The following is a 17471-nucleotide window of genomic DNA, read 5'->3' as shown; positions in this document are numbered from 1 at the left end:
TAGATTAGTACATGATTAATTAATCATTAATTATTAAAACAATATAAAATAGATTAATATGATTTTTCAAAACATCTTTTCTATATATAAAAAATACACCGTTTAAAATCATACGCGTTATCACGAGGAGATAAGTTTGGGGCAAACGATCGCAGCGGAGTAAAATGAGCTCCCTCACCACCTCCCGGGAATCGGCGCGCCGCGATCCGCATCAACGTCACGTCGTCACCCGCGCGGGCCAGCCCACCCAGCTTAGCCAGCCAGCAGCAACACGTGCATCCCGCGCCGCCCGCCCGCCCGGGCATCGCGCGTGGCAAGGGAGGCCGCGCGCGCGACGACGACGACGACGTTTCGGTCGCGATCACGGTGGAGAGGAAGCGACGCGACTCGCGAGCGCTCGTCCCGGCTCAGCAGCTCAGCCCTCGGCCCCTCCCCGCTGTCGCGTACTCGCGTCTGCGTGGCAGCGCGTGCGCGTGCGCGCGCGGGCGCGAGGCGGGGCTGGCTCCGGCTTGGGCTCGAGACCGCCCGCGACTCCGCGCGCCGTGCCAACCCCACTTGCCACTTCGCACCTGTCGCTTTGGCTGCTGCTGCTGCTGTGCCGAACTGCCAATTGGAGCCCTCCCGTCCCGTCTCCACTACCGCCATTCGTCGCCAAATGGATGGCGCCGCAAGCTCTTCTCCCCCATGATTTATTGATTAAGAACTTCCGTGCCTTTTCGTAGCAATTGCATGCGTGCCGTCAAATTTGGCAGCAGTATTATACTGTTATTACTCAACTAATCCGTTGATCAGTTGCATATATATATATCCAACTTCAGTCGTTGAGCAACTACATCTAGCTATAGGTCGTCCGATCACCAATAAAACGGTGAGCTGTCAAGGTCAAACGAGGTGCAAAAGTTGAACATGCGCTGTAACAAGTTAATTTGCTCGTAAGAATAAATTTGGGTTTGAGGGATAATCGAATATGAGATCTGGTAGCTAACCAAACGAAATTGATGAGTTAGAAGCAACCTCTTGGGTGCAAATGAACAAATGCTGATTCGATTCGTATAGGGGAAGCCATGGTGAGATAATTAGGATTTTACTTATCGTCTCATAAGCTGAAACCATGCACCAAAAAAAATATACCACGATTATCAGCGATAATTTATGATAATGGCACGAAAACCGCATAAACTTGAATTTAATTTTTTAAAAATAAATTTGTGGCAGGTTTGGGGTCAACCCACGTGAGAGGGAGTGATTATCGCGTGATAGATAACGATTATAGCTGTATGACGACAATGATCACCTTTTTGGGTGAAACAGTGCAATATATCGCGATTATATGTCATGATTATCGTAATTTATCACCATGATTTTGTTTGGATTTTTCATCCAATTTTTTAAAAATAAATTCTCATGATATTTACTGAACCAAATCATGATTTGTTGTTAATTTGTTATCATGTCCTAACGATATGACCTATCATCAGGACCATCTCGGCGATAATCATGATATTTGCAACCCCTGTAGATAAGAATGTGTATACGGAATTGAGATAAGGGTGATTACGTACGTAGTACCAGCTTACACAAGCAATCTGATTTCCGAAAGCAGATGGTTTTTGTTTTCTTTTTGTTGATTGGGACTCTAGGTAGTACGCATGATGAGCATTCTGTCCACAGTTCTTTGTGTGTGGAAAAGCATTTCCTTTGCGTGCTACCTTCACCGTGACGGATCCGCGCGTACGAATCACGGACATCTTTACCCGCGAAGAGACTTGCGAGAAGGAACTCCGCGTTGCTAAGCAAAGCAAAGGCGATAGGGTAATTTAAAAATATGCCAAAAAGAATGTAGAAGTAGTATACAGTACAACATATGGTCTTTCGTCAAGAATCAAGATCCACACGCTCTTCCTTTTTGAGTCATTTTTTATGATATAGACATTTCACAGGAAGGAGGTCTAAGGCCTTGTTTAGTTGGTAAAAAGGCCACGTCAGACATTTAATCAGACGTAAGAAGGGGCTTGTGGACATAAATGAAAAAATAAATTTCAGATTCCGCCTGAAAACCGCAAGACGAATTTTTGAGTCTAATTAATTGGTGATTAACACTTATTGGTTACCGTAGCACTTATGGCTAATCACGTTCTAACTAGACTCAAAAGATTTGTCTCATAATTTCCCCCATAACTGTGTAATTAGTTTTAATGTTCATGTATATTTAATGCTTCATTTATATGTCCAAAGATTCGATGTGATGTTTTGAGAAAATAATTTTGGAAACTAAAAATGGCCTAATTGTTGCTATCTTTTCCCTTATATTTATAGTTATAATCTAATATTTGAATTTTAAAAGCAAAGTTTGGAGTTAATTTTGGAAATTTTATAGTAGTTTATTTTTCATCATTTGCTTCTAGATCAATTAGAACAAGTATATAAAAGTTTTACTCATAAATTATTTATTAATCATTAGTAAATAGTTTTACTTATGCTTAATTTCAAAAGAAAAAAGCTATCCAGGAAGGAGCCTACTCCCACCATATCATCTGTCTATGTTGCCTATCATGATCAAGTCGAATTAAACTTGAGAACTTCGAATTCACATTGAGCTTATGTTCAATTTTTCAAGAACTTGAGCTTTTAATTAACTATAAAACATGAACAAGTGTTAATGCACAAAATAAGGTGGTTTTAATATGCAACTAAAATTAGATAGGTGTGAAATACTGGCTTTCACCAAGACTCATAGTGCATAGCCTCATCATGAGAAAATGTTCGTTCACGTGGGGTAAGGCTACTCCCAAGTAGGGGTAATAAGCATCTAAACTTTTTTCTATAAAATCTGATGGTTAGGTATAAAATAGGGTTTTCAGCTAAAATTTTCTAAGGGTTAAATAGGGTTGTAAAAGTACCTAATGATCTTGGCTCATTAACATCACAACTCCTGAGCAGGGATCATAATGTACTGCTACATCATAGAGATCCAAAAATAATATCACGCTACATGTTCGAAACACCAAGCCCACATTGCTCGATGACATAATTGAACAACTACAGATGTTAAATCCCATTCATGTCCCTTGTTTTCTCCTCTTTGCTACCCCTATCCTCTCATTATCAATAACATTGGGTTGCTTCCCCCATCCCCATCCCCCTCCCCCTCCCCATGCCCCCTCTCTCACTCCTCCTAGCAATTTCTATGGTAAGTAGACACGATGAAGGGTCTCAACGGGTTGCCCATTCCTAACATGTATACGAGCTCTTCTTCCGATTTAAAGATTTGGACTGGTCATGGCCTCATGGGGAAGGTGAATATTGAGACACCCACGACGAAGGTGAAGAGCGAGACACCCATGAGCAACAACGTCAATGGGGACAATGTAATACACAATGCGGAGGCATTGTCTGCGATGACAAAGGGGATTGAGCGAGCGCACGACAGATTTAGGTTAGTTCAATTTAAGAACTGAATTTGCTCGCTCGAGGCGACAGCACAAGGAGGCGGGGCACGGGTCCTCCAACACGAGTCACACGGTTGAGTTACCTCGACACAATCAAGGGCACTCATGTCATCTACAAGGAACATGAATCTTGCCAAAGCGTGAGCTCGTCGAGCGGGGGACCGTGTGGGACCTCTTTTGAGTTCGGCCCAGGGGTATGAGCTAGGGCGCGAAAGCCTCATCGAAGAGAAGAAAACAAAAGTGACAGAGATTCCAGGGCGATCGGGCCCCTTGGTGGACTCAAGACGATTATACAGGTTTAGACCGCTATGATATGTAATACCCTACTCTTGTTATTTGTGCACTATGGGAGTAAATGCATTACAAGCTTGTGTGAGAATGTTCTACTTGTCTTCTGTCCTACTTCTTCCATTGACTAGAGCCTCCTTTTATACTGTAAGGAGACACCACAATGCCATGGTTTTTTCCACCTACAATGTGTAGGTCATCATCCTTCTTAGGACTGCTGCGGAGGCTTGCCGTTGGTCAACCTAACGCCATGCCACCCCTGTCGGGTCCTATCAATTAGTGGGTAAGTGGAGTGGGCGGTGCCCCTTAGACCTAGAGGTCCAAACGGGAGGTCGTCGCTCCTCTCTCGCAGTCATCTGCCACATTTAATGCAACAGCAACATAGGAGAGACATGCTATCCCTACGATAACAGAGACATCACTATGCTATTAGGTGTAGCATGTCTTCCCCCGCCTTTTCTGTGTGGGAAGAGCAGATGGGGGGCGTGTGCTTTCAGCCGCATTTAATGCGGCGCAGACGCATGCCTGCGCCCATCATGAGGGTGACGTGGCGCGCCAGGCGCCCTCCCATTGTAGTAAATACGGTGGTTGGACACCGAGGCCACGTCTGACGCGTGGTGGACCCTGCGATGCGCAACCCTTATGTCGAGGGGGTCGGAGGTGGCCCGACGCCTTTGGCACTCGACCACCAGGCAACCTTCCGGGCCCGACCCCCTGGGGGCACGTAGCTTCCCGGGGCCCGACCTCCCTTCCCGGAGGTTTCGGTTAGTAGGGTCGCGGTTGCCGTGCGCCAACCACACAGGAGATACCCCCGGGCCCATATCTCTGACAAACCTTACAAGGAAAACCACATTCAACGTAGAGCCAATGACCCGAGCTAGTTAGTGGAGCCACTTGAGGATCATTACACTATAAATGCCTTTTGAATATCCAATAGGAACCATTTCGGGTGCTACCATATGCACATGCACCTAAACCGAGATACTCCTAGCGCTACCAAATATAACTTTAGAAAAAATGTGTATTGTGACATCCATCATTTCATAAAATTTGAAATATTATAAAACCTGTAAGAATAAACAAGGGGCAAATATTCCTTTTATTAATTTCAAATTTAGTTTAATAACTATTTTCTTGCATGCAGATATTTGAGTGTGAAAATTTTGTGCTATATATTTTCTTTTTTTTACTATTTGTATCACATAAGGAATCGAGGTTATCATGTCTAGACACACACCTAGGATGTCTCTAGGTTTTGAAGTTGGGTATATCCTCCTTGGATTATGCTATCTCCGAGCACCTTCTCATCATGTGCTTTTTTTGATTCCGTCTTGGATTGAAACTGCAATCCTTATTCTGAAAATGACCTGCGAGGTATAGATTTAATATGAGGGTGTTTAAAGAAAATGAAGAGAACTTGGCTACGATAATACTTGTACACTGTTCTACTTTATAATATAAATGTGTTACATCAAAGATCATAGTTGGTTACATCATACTACACGTAGTGGAGCGGAAGGAGAGAAAGGAATGCAATGAGATTTTTTTTAATTTTTTAAACCTTTTTAATAAATAATTTTGTTACTGAACCTCCGGAGAAAATATTTTCACCCTATAAACCTTTTTGCCACGCCACCAACATTAGCGTGGCGAAACAGCTTGTAACGCCATTGTCGGTGGCGTGGCAGTGACAATGGCGTGGCAAAACCGACATGCCAATTTGGTAGCGTACGAGCGTTGTCTTGTCACGGCGCTAACACTGGCGTGGCTAAAAGGTTCAGTTTTAAGAAAAAATATCCGGTGATTTAGTAATAAAATTTATTGCTAAAAATATTTATTTAATAAAAAAGTTTCATGCAATGGAGGGTAGTGAACATTGACCAAGCTTAGCGATTGGAAGCATCTGAGGCAAATGAATTGATCGGAATAATTAACATTTTGTACGCGTCACTTTGTCTTCCTCTTAATATGATATGTTGGAGACCCATTGCTAGAGAGAATAGATTTCACAACTTAAAACCTTACGGTGTGTAGGTTGGTTATCTTATGAATAAATCTTACCTAAACAACAAATATTTAAAATCGAAAGGAGTATTTAAGTTGGTATTGAGACTTATAGACCGTATCAACTTTCTTGGTATCTCAGATTTTGTTTTGTGAAGTTGAAACTTAAAGAGTGGATTTCTGTGTACCTTCATGTTCTAAATTTTGAATATTTGAAAAAAAGCTGAAAAGTGCAAGTACACGGAGCTCCAACTCACCTGCCTACGAGCAAATATCAACCCATGAACTTTACCTCCTATCTCCTTTCTTTAGCTTAGGTTTACGCTTATAAGGCAGAATTAAAATTTTAAAACTTGAATTTAAAGTTAATTTTGTTTTTATATTGTAGTTTATTTTTAGCTTTTGCTTTTAGATTTCTAGGAACAAATATATAAAAATTTTACGTATAAATTATTATTTAATAATCAATAAACCATTTCACTTATGCTTAATATAAACCAAAAAGATAAAACTGCTAGTCAACACTCTGCCGAAAACCTTAAACCATGTATTAAGCCTCGTAAACTTTCTCATTTGGTCTGAATAACTCATGAGCGATTTTGTTGAATAGTTTGTGGTACACGTGAGATAGCCCATAGTTTTTATGTTAACGAGTTGACTTAGATGATTTTTAAGGCTGTGTTCGGCTGGTGAGGGTAAGTAACTTATCATGATACGAAAAACGTAGTAATGGATTAGTACATAATTGATTAATTATTAATTTTTAAAAAATATATATAATAGATTAATATATTTTTTTAAACAACTTTCCTATAGAAAATTTTTGTAAAAAATACACTGTTTAGCGGTTTAGAAAACGTGCGCGCGAAAAACGAGGGGTAAGATATCTTACCAGGGGCAATCGAACGGGGCCTAAGACTGGCAAGCTGATTACACCAATAAAAAATTTAAGAAAAATATACTAATGATAACGAATTAAAAATACTATATCCGTTCTTAATGCAAGAGATTGTATGGATGATTCTGGGAATGACGGAGGCAGTGGATAGGATGACTCTTCATCTTTACTCACCTTTATTTCTTTTAGCCACATATATGCTCATTTTACTTATTTTTCTTATTTAATTGCTGGTTTAACTAGTGTCGCGGCATTGTTAAAGCATTGGGTCAGCATTCCAAACAGGCTAAACAATTTTACAAAACCATCCAGGATTATTTGGACCAAACAAATATAAGTGTAGGAAACTCAATACTTGGTTTAATAGTCCAGTGTTTAAAAAACAATGTTTGTCAAAATAAAATATTACTCTACATTTTTCATGTCGTAAGATGTTTTATTTGGTTTAGGTAACTTCTAACGATTTAATGTAATTAACAAAATATAGTGATATTTTCAACGTAAAACAAATATACTTTCACAATATACTTGATATTCTGATCAATGAAACTGATTTAAGTTATAACCTATAGGTATTACTTAAGTTTTTATATATTTAGTTGAATTTTTAGAACTTATTTTTTAAAATTAAAACTCTTATAATATAAAATAAAGGGACGAGAATTCAATAATATAAAAAACAAAGTGAATATAACTTTGCCACTCACCGCCAAACTGAAACCTGGGGCGGCCGGCTGGCCCGGGAAATTTTTTATTAAATAAACCTTTTAGTAAGACTAAATCATCAGATAATTTTTTTTCAAAACTGAATTTTTTGGCCACACTAATATTGGTGACGTGGCAAGATAACGCTGCCACGCAATGTGGTCAGCGTGACAAGCCGTTTCGCCACGTCAATTCGGTGACATAGCCAAAGGTGTATACGGTGAAAACATTTTTCCCAGATATTTAGTAATAAAATTTTTTAGTAAAGAGATTTTAAAAATAAAAAAAATTCCTGGCCCAGCCAGTCCTCCTCGCTCATCCCCCACTCGCGGAATGACAGCGCAAACGCCCCCTCCCACACGCTTCCCGCGCGACGCACGCGCGCCACGGCGTCATGCACGAGGCGGGTGACCCAGGCGGCCCCCCCGGGGGCCGGGCTGCCGTCGGGTGGCCCGGCCGGGACACCCGCGCCCGTACGCCCTCGCTCCCCCATCTCGTCATGCGCGGCCACGCCCCCCGCCCGGAACGCTTCGTTTCTCCTGGCGCAACAATAGACCCTCTCGTCGCGTAGCCTCTCGTCATTCCATCCACCCATCACGCGTGCTGTTTCGAGCTGATCAAATTAATGGCTTTCTCTCGGATCGGATGGATGGTGATCCTGACCCACGCCCACCAGTTTGCGATGCGGTTCGCATGCTTGACCGGGGGTGCTGTGCTGTGCTGCTGCAGCTCGAGGGATCTTTGCGGGTGGTGGCGACTAACCGGAGAGAGACGCACGCAACGCAAGATCGGTGTGTGTTGCGCTGTGTGTTGGGGGTGGTCCTGATGTGACGGACTGTGTGAATGCAGTAGTATCACCTAGAAAAAACACCATCAGCCTGACTGTTGCATTGATGCCCCGCGCGACAGTGGGTGGACAACCGGTCGGTCATCGCCTCATCAGGTGCGTGCAACCGTGCATGTTTGGTTTCTTCCCCTCCTTCCCCGTTGTTTGGTTCTCAGGCTGTCCACTGTGCAGTGTGCCCTCGGTGGTGTGGTACTACTACCTAGCTATATACCGATCCTTTTGATAGGTTTACTGATGAACAGTAGTATACACTCCATGGTACTTGCAGTACAGTTCACTGCACCGGAACCTGACATCTGTGACGGGCCTAAAGGCTTTTTGGTGATGGACGCCGGCTTAATCAGTGTTGAGTGGTCATTGATGAGACCGATACATTACTGACGGGTAAAATCCCGTCACGGATCATAGGCATCTTTGACGGGCCTCAACGTTGGCCCATCACAGAAGGTGTTACAGCCCGTCATGGATAACGTATCCGTGACGGGCTTGAAATAGATCCCGTCAAAGATACTAATCATCTGTGACAGGCTCATTTTATAGCCCGTCACCAATAGGCATTCAGAAGATTACGTAGGACGGGCATGAACTTATCTTTGACAGGCTAAAATTTTAGTCCGTCACCGGTAGGTTCTAAGCCCGTCACGAATAATGCAATAGCAACACACGGCCCGCCACTGATAATAAAATACAAAAAAAATAAAATGAGCCCGTCACGGAACAAACGGGCATTAATCTAAAGCCCGTCACAGAACAAACATCTTTGACGGGCCTTACTTCGAGGCCCATCATCGAAAGGACATCTCTGACGGGTCTTAACCTTTGGCCCGTCGGAGATGATACATCTACGACGGGCCTATTCTCAGTGCCCGTCACAGATAGTGTGCCCCGATAACGGGTTGCACAAAGGCCAGCAATAACTTTTGGTGACGGGCCAAAATTTGTCTAAGTCACGTATTACTTATCAGCGGTGACGGGCTAAACCATACACAACCATCTGTGATGGGTCCTATGACGGTCCGTCATAGATGGCTTTTTCATTGACGGGCTCTTGGGCTCCGTCACGTTTAAACCATCGTATTTGTAGGATCTGTAGCAGTGGTTGTACCTCTCCGTAATCTAATAGATAATATTATTGATTTTTAACATATTTTTAACCACTTGTTTTATTTAATTTTTTTAAATATGTAAAATATAAGTTATAGCTAACACATGTTGTAATAAGTCCAAACACAGCAAATAAATAATAATTATATATTTTTAAATAAGATAAAATAATTAAACTTCTGTCAAAAAGTCAAAAACGTTATTTATTAAAAAGCAAGTGAAGAATTAGTACTGGTAGCTTTCTTTGGGCCAAGATTATTTTCTAGGTGGCTTTTGTGCGTCCGTTTCTTAAACAACTAAACTATATTTTTAGTTGTATATTAGTTAATTTTATCGTTTATACTTATTAAATAGCTCTAAAAATCAGCTTTTTATCTTTTATATATAATCAACAAACAAACACAGCCTACCTCATGTGAATCCACATGGAAGAGAACAAGTTCATCTCTGTGCAAGTGCTAGTACTGCAAACTGCGCGCAATTTCATTATTGCTGCGCATGTGAGTGAAACCCAGCGCCTCGCTTTTCTACTTCCTTCAGGAAAAACACGAAACCGGAGCTCCTATTCCGTGCACAGTAGCAGCCGCGCACTACCTCTCGAGAAAGGAAATGGCTCAGCTGACATGGAAACAGTGCGCTTTCCCCCAAACCGATCCGTATCAAACGTACACGCAGCTGTGATTGAATCCGTGACGCCGCCCGTCGGCGCTGCAGATTCTCACCCAGAAAGCAACGAGACCGCCACCAGTGATAGCTCGGGCCAGTACTGCTACCGTACTACGCGCCCATGACTCCATGGGTGGGCTGCTCGATCAGTCCAGCCCAATCCCGGCGTCAGTGGCAGTCTCGCCCTTTGCTTTCTGTCACTCGGCTGCGCGCCATGAAAGCTCAGGCTGGGCCGGTCGCCGGGGGGCCCCCACCGGTGCCGGCCAGCCGGCCGGCCGGCGGCCGGAGCAGAGCAGGGACTGAGGAAGAGTGAGGACCATACGCCGCTTAATTGGCGGACTCCCTCTCGTCTTTGACCGCCTCCTGCGATGCATTCATCTTCAGCGTCTCCACTATGTTCTTTGGGGATAAAAGATAAAATATTATATATTTTTATAGTTATTTAATAGTAAAACAAAAAAATTAACTACTATAAATTTAAAAATTAACTCTAAATAAATAAATGAGATGATATATTTATATGTAACTTTTTTACAAAATACTTTAGTAGTTTGGGAAGCATATATGTAAAAGCCAAAAAAAACTGAAAAAAAAATTCGGTACAACAACACAACTTAATCCTTTCATCATGAAATAACTTTATTTGTCATCTGTACTACAAATAACAATACAAAATAAAAAAACACTAGAATAATATCTACTTTATTGAAATATAATACAATTGACCCATACTTTATCTAATCCTAATACATTTATTCTTTGTTTTTATACTCCAACAACATCATCCTTTCGCTTCTACTTATAACATAAAATTTAAATTTTTAACATTAAATTTATAGTTAATTTTGCTTGTTTTTATCACATGTTATTTTCCGTACTTGTCTTCTAAATTGCTAAGAATATATATATATATATATATATATATATATATAAGTTTTATCTATAAATTATCTTGTGTTTCTAAATTTGGTGGTTGACTTTTTTACATAGAAGTCAACCATCAGCAATACAATTATAGTATTGTTTAAAGATAAACTTATTTTGGTGTAAATAAAGTGGATAAAATCATCATATTTTTATCATATTTTATCGAGGAGTCAGTAGCTAGTGACGAATAATGGCTTATGATCCCAAGAGAAAAGGTACAATCCGGCCTCAGCTTTAGGAGTGAGAACAGTACATGAGTGCGCCACTGCGACGACGTGAACACACACCCACACACACCTAAGTACCTGAGGATGGGCCTTGGATTCGCCCGGTTCACTTCAATCACAAAAAGAGGATCACTGAAAAAAAGACGAACCTAGTACACAGCAACGGAGTCATATATGATTGGCAAAGCTTGCCCTGCTGAACATACACCAAGTCTGACGAACAATTGCATCAACTTCCTGATGGCAGGGAGCGTACAATGCCAATGGCACCACAAAAAAAATGCTCCCTCCGATTCCTACTCATGCAGGTACTATTTACAGATCACAACAATAAATTCAAACGAACATGCGATACAGACTAAAGCACTTGTGCTACTAAGGTTCTGCCTGCCTCCTAGTTCCAGCATTAACAGCAATACATCATCTGAAGAAAATCTCGCGTGATACAAATATGCCACAGCTCCTGATGGTCTCGGCGTCATGTCATGGAAACCGAATACGAGCCACAAAGTAGCAAGCTTCCTAATAACCAAATATATATGAATCCTCTAGTAGACAATTTCCACAATCATGATAAGATGTAACGTTAGCTATAGTCAGCCTTTTCCCTTCCTGTGTATCAGTAAGACGCTGATAGCAGAACTGGAGATATGCATCGCACATCCACATTCTATCATTCTATCAATGTAAAGCTATCTTACATTTGGGTGGTTGGATAGCTTTCATCCTTCTCTAGCTCTTCAATAAATTTATGAAGCTTGGGATTGGCCCAGTGAACTCTAACCCTCTCCATCAGAGACCTACATGGATCTTGGTCAATGGAAGGGAAATCCCTTGGCACCAAAGGAACAAGAAATGGGTGCTCAAGCAATTGAGGTATTCTCCATCGATCATTTCGGTCCCATGCAAGGCATCGTTGCATTAAATCAATAAGCCATGGGTTATCTACTGGTTCATACTTAATCTTGTGGTTCCTATCAGTGACAACTTTAAATTTGGCCCAGAAATTCTTATAATCAGCAAAGGGTGTCTTACCATACACCATCTGGTAAAGAATACAACCAAGAGACCAAATGTCAGATGGACGGCCACACTTGATAATATTACCACCCGAGTCCTGCTCATTGCACATGAATGCTTCAGGTGACATGTAGTTTAGTGTTCCAATCTGCTCAATACAGTGGGAAACTATGATTAGAAAGCAAGACAATAATATCTGTAGATTGTAGTGGACATTGATATTCTTAACCATTACATCAATGAATGCTACAACACAGAAGCTATATCTCCCTCTGTGACTGTGTGTGCACGTGCACCAGTCTGCTGCAATGCATCAGTTAGTACCTGAGAATCACGTTGAATGTTTGTTGTATCATTCATTATTGCTTTAGCAATGCCAAAGTCAATAAGTTTCAGTGCACCCCTCACAAGTAAAAAATTCGCAGGCTTCAAATCGGAGTGCACTATCCGTTCCTCATGTATTGTATTGACAGCCTTAAGCATTTGCTACAGTACAAAGGAAAACTGATAAGGTACTATGTTAACATAAGCATAATATAGGTACTATATCAACCCTTTTGTGACATTCTGCATGAAAGCATGCCTAACCAAAATGGACAAAGATGAAATTTGCACCATGAGATTTATGTGATAGATCATAGTGAACCATGTTGCTCCTTATTTTCAGGTTTATAACATAAGCATGGGCTGTAAAACATTACATTAAGTATTAGCACGGCATAGAGATGTTGCCTCACTTTATTACAATTTTCTTGGTACAGAGAATGGGCATAGTAAGCACTGCAGCAGAAAGCTTACAGATATTTCCACTATGCAGAATATGCCAGAAGAAATTTGGAAAGCTCACACCTGTGTGCATATACTGAGAAAAATGAACAGAACTTTTCTACAGAGTTCTTCAGTTGAAGGATTACACAAGTCAACAGTGAACAACTACAAGCCTATACAAGTTCTCAGATTACTACATGGATGGTTTGATAAACTAACAGTTGATTAACGAAGATATAGCAAATCAACAAATTGCTAGCAAACCAGCTGTCACAAAGTACTCTTGGTCTAAGTATCTAACCCTTCATTAGTTAAAACTAACAATAATAGTTGGTAAATACGGAGTATCGGTATTCTTAGATAAATTCCATGAATCAATAAATGTACGTTTGTTATAAAGATCTGAAGATATATCCTTTGTAGGACAAATACCCTACTGCAGAAGGGGTTGATCACCTTCATTTTACTTAAGGTTGAATTGTTTCTATCGATCCATTTGTGTCTTGTTTCAGCTATATTGGATAAGAAGAAAAGTTACCTGCCAATAAAAACGTAGCCAATTTTCATCTATTTTCATATTTGAGGTGCTCCTCTCCTTCCACTCCTGAGCAACCATATGAGCTAAATCAATTTCACCATACTCAAGGACCATATAAATGTAATGATCATCCTTAATTCTCCCATCTCTGGGTGACAGAGAACCATCTTGAAGCAAACTTTTATCAGTGACCTGGTAAAAACAAAATTCATAGGAAGATTAAACAACATTTTCTCCAGACAGCAAAATTATAAAGGGTCAATTAGACAGTAGCATATTTTACCAAACTCCATAGATGCTTAAATTGGTCTTCATGCATCATGGTTGGTTGAATTATCAAATTATCAATCATCAAACACAAGGTTACATAGAATATAACGTTTAGTTTCTTAAATATAGTGAACTACACATTTTCCATTTTTACTGGAAGCCTGGAATAAATTGTAGCCAGAAAGTTTTTTTTAATCATTTAGTTTTATTCTTTTGAAGAATTGAAGTTCTAAAAGATGTAGAGCACTGAAAATTCAAAGGAGGTAATAAACATGTCAAGCATACACCAAAAGGTACTTGTTACACTCAATGCAGAAAGCATAGAAATGACGAGCAAGTTTACAGCATGTAAAACTTCCATGTAAACACATGGATCTTGTGTGTATGTGTATGACTGTATGCATATTATAGGAAATTGCAAATGATACCAACAAATCACAGGGAATGTAGTATTGCATGTGTCAATTTAGAATTTCCAATAAAACTACAGCATTGAAAACTGCCAATATTTAAGATGGCAGTTGTTCTGTTGAGGTTTGGGCTAACATAAACACTTGATACTTTATTACTTCTATATTGTAGGTTTTAGAAAGATAACTAAGCTAGCATTAAGTTATAATGATAGTTGCATCACAATAATAAAGACCAATTGAGGGACTGGAAGATTACATAATTGCATAAATCAAGAAACACATTTTATGCTACAGCAAAGGCAGTGCTATCTTTGTTAGGTGATGAAGCAACAGTAATTTCTTTGTACAAGTATCAAATTCGTCTGTTTCAATAATGATAAGTATCCTGGACATATGAAATTATGAATTTCAAAGGATCATACATTTAGACAAACATTTACTAACAGTTAGACCTAAAATATGCAGGTTTAGCCCAAAAAAAACAATACAATTAACTTTGCATTTGCAAAAACTTTCATCGGACCATAAATTTCGTAATTATTAGCAATACATTGCAGTAGAAGCTCACATTCAAAGCTCAATTTTGGATAATACGAAAAAACAAAATTGCACAACAAGTTTTTCAGTGGAGGTACTGCCATCAAATTTCTTGTCACAAATAATGGAGAGAATATTTCATTAAAAACAAAATGGAGGCAAGATTAGTAGTTAGTACCTCATAATCAATCAACTGTATGATATTGCTCTTTCCTTTCAACTTGTTTAGGTACTCAATTTCTTGGCAAAAGCCATAAGCAGTAGGGTAATCACGACCTTTAAGTTTTATTTTTTTCAGGGCATATATTGTACACTCAGCTGATATAACTTTGTGGACTTCACTGCTTCCTCCAGACCCTATTTTACCGAGCTTCTGATAAAGTTTTCCATTCACTTTAAAGAATACATCAGGATCATAATTCTTTTTGCGACGCTCCTTTTCAACCTTGCCTCGTCTGGGAGCACCATCATCCTTGGTAGACAAAGATTGATCATTCCCAGATAACCCTTGGGATGGCAAACAAACTTTATCACCAGAAACAGGTTTGTCCATTCCACCATTGGCCAGACTATCAACCTGCTGATTGTTGGTATTGCAATTAGTTTGATTCATTGCAACTCCATGCAATTTTTGAGAACCATGACCTGGTACACCAGATGATTCTATGCCACATTCTGGCATCTGAGCTGGTGAAGCATATTGATCTATCTGAACAGCATGTTTACTTTGAATAGTAGATCCTGAATATAAAGATACGGCTGTAACTGATGAACCCATGGCAGAGCAGCGAGTCAACGGCTCTCCATGATTCTGATCACAAGCCTCATCAATCCTTCGAGACAGGTTAGCGGCATCATACTTGATATCCATCTCAACTGCTGCACTAGCAATCCCAATCTCCTTGTGGCTCCTGCCTTGCTTATCTGCTACTTGAGCGTCAGGAAAATTATCTCCTGCTGTCAATGAAACAGAATGCAGATAAGACAACATACTGTCCATTCTACTACCAGCAGTTACTCCTACATTATCACCTGCAATGTAAACTGATAACTAAACACAAACGCAAGTTTCAATTAAACTTCAGAGTAACCAGAAAGGGGAGGATTCTTACTCTGAGAAGTTAACTGTGAATCGCTAGCCAGATAGAACAGGTTCTTTTTTAAATCTTCCCCTACCAATGCATTTGTGGATGCCATCTGGGAGGAAGAAACTTCCATTGATGACCTCTTCCTATCCACCAATAGATCGGCGTCACTTTTCTGCTGGTGACCACCATTCTGATCACGGGTATCTGTGATAGTTCCCAATGTTGAAGGCATAGTCAACAACAATTCATCTTGACTTGAGGCCACCAATCCATCAGAAACAGCTTTAATCTGATCAGGAGCTGCATTTCGTAACCTGGAAGCCCCCAGCAAGCCTCTCCTCTGCTGCATAATCTTACCTTCCGGATTCTGTGCCGCAGGAGGGTTGGCACCAGCTTTACTTGGCACCTCAGCTCGGGATACCAGGACTCGAGTTGCTCGCGGTTGATTGGACTGCATTGAACCTACGAGACGTTCAATCCAAAGCGAATAAGCACCACGTAAAGATAAATTCATTCGGACCAATATGTTCTTCAAACATCACAATTGATATCTAAAATTTTAATTTGCCACGGCCCACATTAAACTAGCTATTTTTTTGTCAGATCGCTAGCCCAGTGTACAGTGTATGGCACTAATGAATTCCAACTTACTCCAGTTAGATTTGAATGACAAAAGCATCAAACGTTAACTAGAACCCTAGGCGGGCAGGGCTGGATTCCACTCACCGACAGGCCTATGCCGCTTGAACGCGGCATGAACCTGACGCAGGAAGTCCGGAGGGGACAGCGTGAGGGAGGAGGTGGAGCTCGACGACGAGGTCAGGTTGCCGGTCGCGTCCCCTGCGGCGGGGACCGGGAGGCTCTTCCCGGCGGCGGCGGCAGGGGGCTGAAGGAAGTTATCCCTCCTCTCCATCGTCAGTGGCTTCGGCGGCGGCGGGGCCCACAGGCATCTCGCCGGAGGTGCAGATCCACGGGCGCCGCTAGGGTTCCGAACGGGCGTCGGGGAAGCGGCGGCCGGCGGGCACCCTCTTAGCCGCGGGCGTCGAGCCCGGAGGCGGCCATGGAGCGCGTCGGAGCGAGCGGGGAGGCGACCATGCCGTGGTGGCGAAGGAGGAGGAGGGAATGGGGACGAAACACCGAAATTTGAAATGCAGCCGCACTACTATCGCAGCAGCGAGACCGAGACGGCGACTGCGGGTGGAGCCGTGGAGGGGTGAGGTCGAGACGCGGTGAAATTTTTTTTATTTTTTAAACTTTTTTAATAAATATTTTTATTACTATGAGGACCGCTAGGCGACGTTATCCTCTTAAAAATATTTTCGGTGAACCTTTTGGCCACGCCACACGTGGCAAAACGGTTTATTATATAATTATCGGTGGCGTGACAACATTGTCTTGCCACGCCAGGCGTGACAAGACTGTCACGTTATGCCACGCCGACCAGGCTGCGTGGCAGCTTTATCTTGTCATACCAACAACACTGACCAAATGTTTCAATTTTGAAAAAAAATTTGCCCGGTAGTTTAGTAATAAAATTACTTGCTAAAAAAGTTTATTTAATAAAAAAAATTCAGACGCGGTGGTGGAGAAATTTAACTTTTTTCTACTCTTACGAGCGGTCAAAACAGATTTACCACTTGCTATCTATAATATATGGGCCCTCATGAATCTATAATAAGTAGGTCTAATGATAAATCTGTTACGAAAATCGGTAAGAGTGGC

General features: G+C 41.2%; 1 protein-coding gene across 1 annotated transcript; it reads right to left on the bottom strand.

Moving 5' to 3' along the window:
• Nucleotides 1–11277: 11277 nt before the first annotated feature.
• On the bottom strand, nucleotides 11278–16662 carry LOC102706085 (serine/threonine-protein kinase MPS1). Its single transcript, XM_015835471.1, has 6 exons — nucleotides 16476–16662; nucleotides 15774–16211; nucleotides 14840–15693; nucleotides 13442–13633; nucleotides 12460–12621; nucleotides 11278–12283 (listed from the first exon to the last, which is right to left on the bottom strand). The coding sequence occupies exons 1-6, from the start codon at nucleotides 16660–16662 to the stop codon at nucleotides 11813–11815; spliced, it is 2304 nt and encodes a 767-aa protein (XP_015690957.1). The 3' UTR covers nucleotides 11278–11812.
• Nucleotides 16663–17471: the final 809 nt, after the last annotated feature.

Source organism: Oryza brachyantha, chromosome 3 (assembly GCF_000231095.2).
Source record: "Oryza brachyantha chromosome 3, ObraRS2, whole genome shotgun sequence".
NCBI lineage: Eukaryota > Viridiplantae > Streptophyta > Magnoliopsida > Poales > Poaceae > Oryza > Oryza brachyantha.
The sequence above is the reverse complement of the archived record's forward strand: the minus strand, read 5'-3'. Positions and strand labels throughout refer to the sequence as shown.

Bases quoted from the DNA above. Each gene is read 5' to 3' on its own strand.
- LOC102706085 (XM_015835471.1), bottom strand. From the start codon at position 16,662: ATGGAGAGGAGGGATAACTTCCTTCAGCCCCCTGCCGCCGCCGCCGGG. The intron at 16,212-16,475 runs GTGAGTGGAATC...AACGTCTCGTAG, and splicing joins CAAGCGGCATAGGCCTGTCG to GTTCAATGCAGTCCAATCAA. The intron at 13,634-14,839 runs GTACTAACTACT...TGTTTTTACCAG, and splicing joins TACAGTTGATTGATTATGAG to GTCACTGATAAAAGTTTGCT.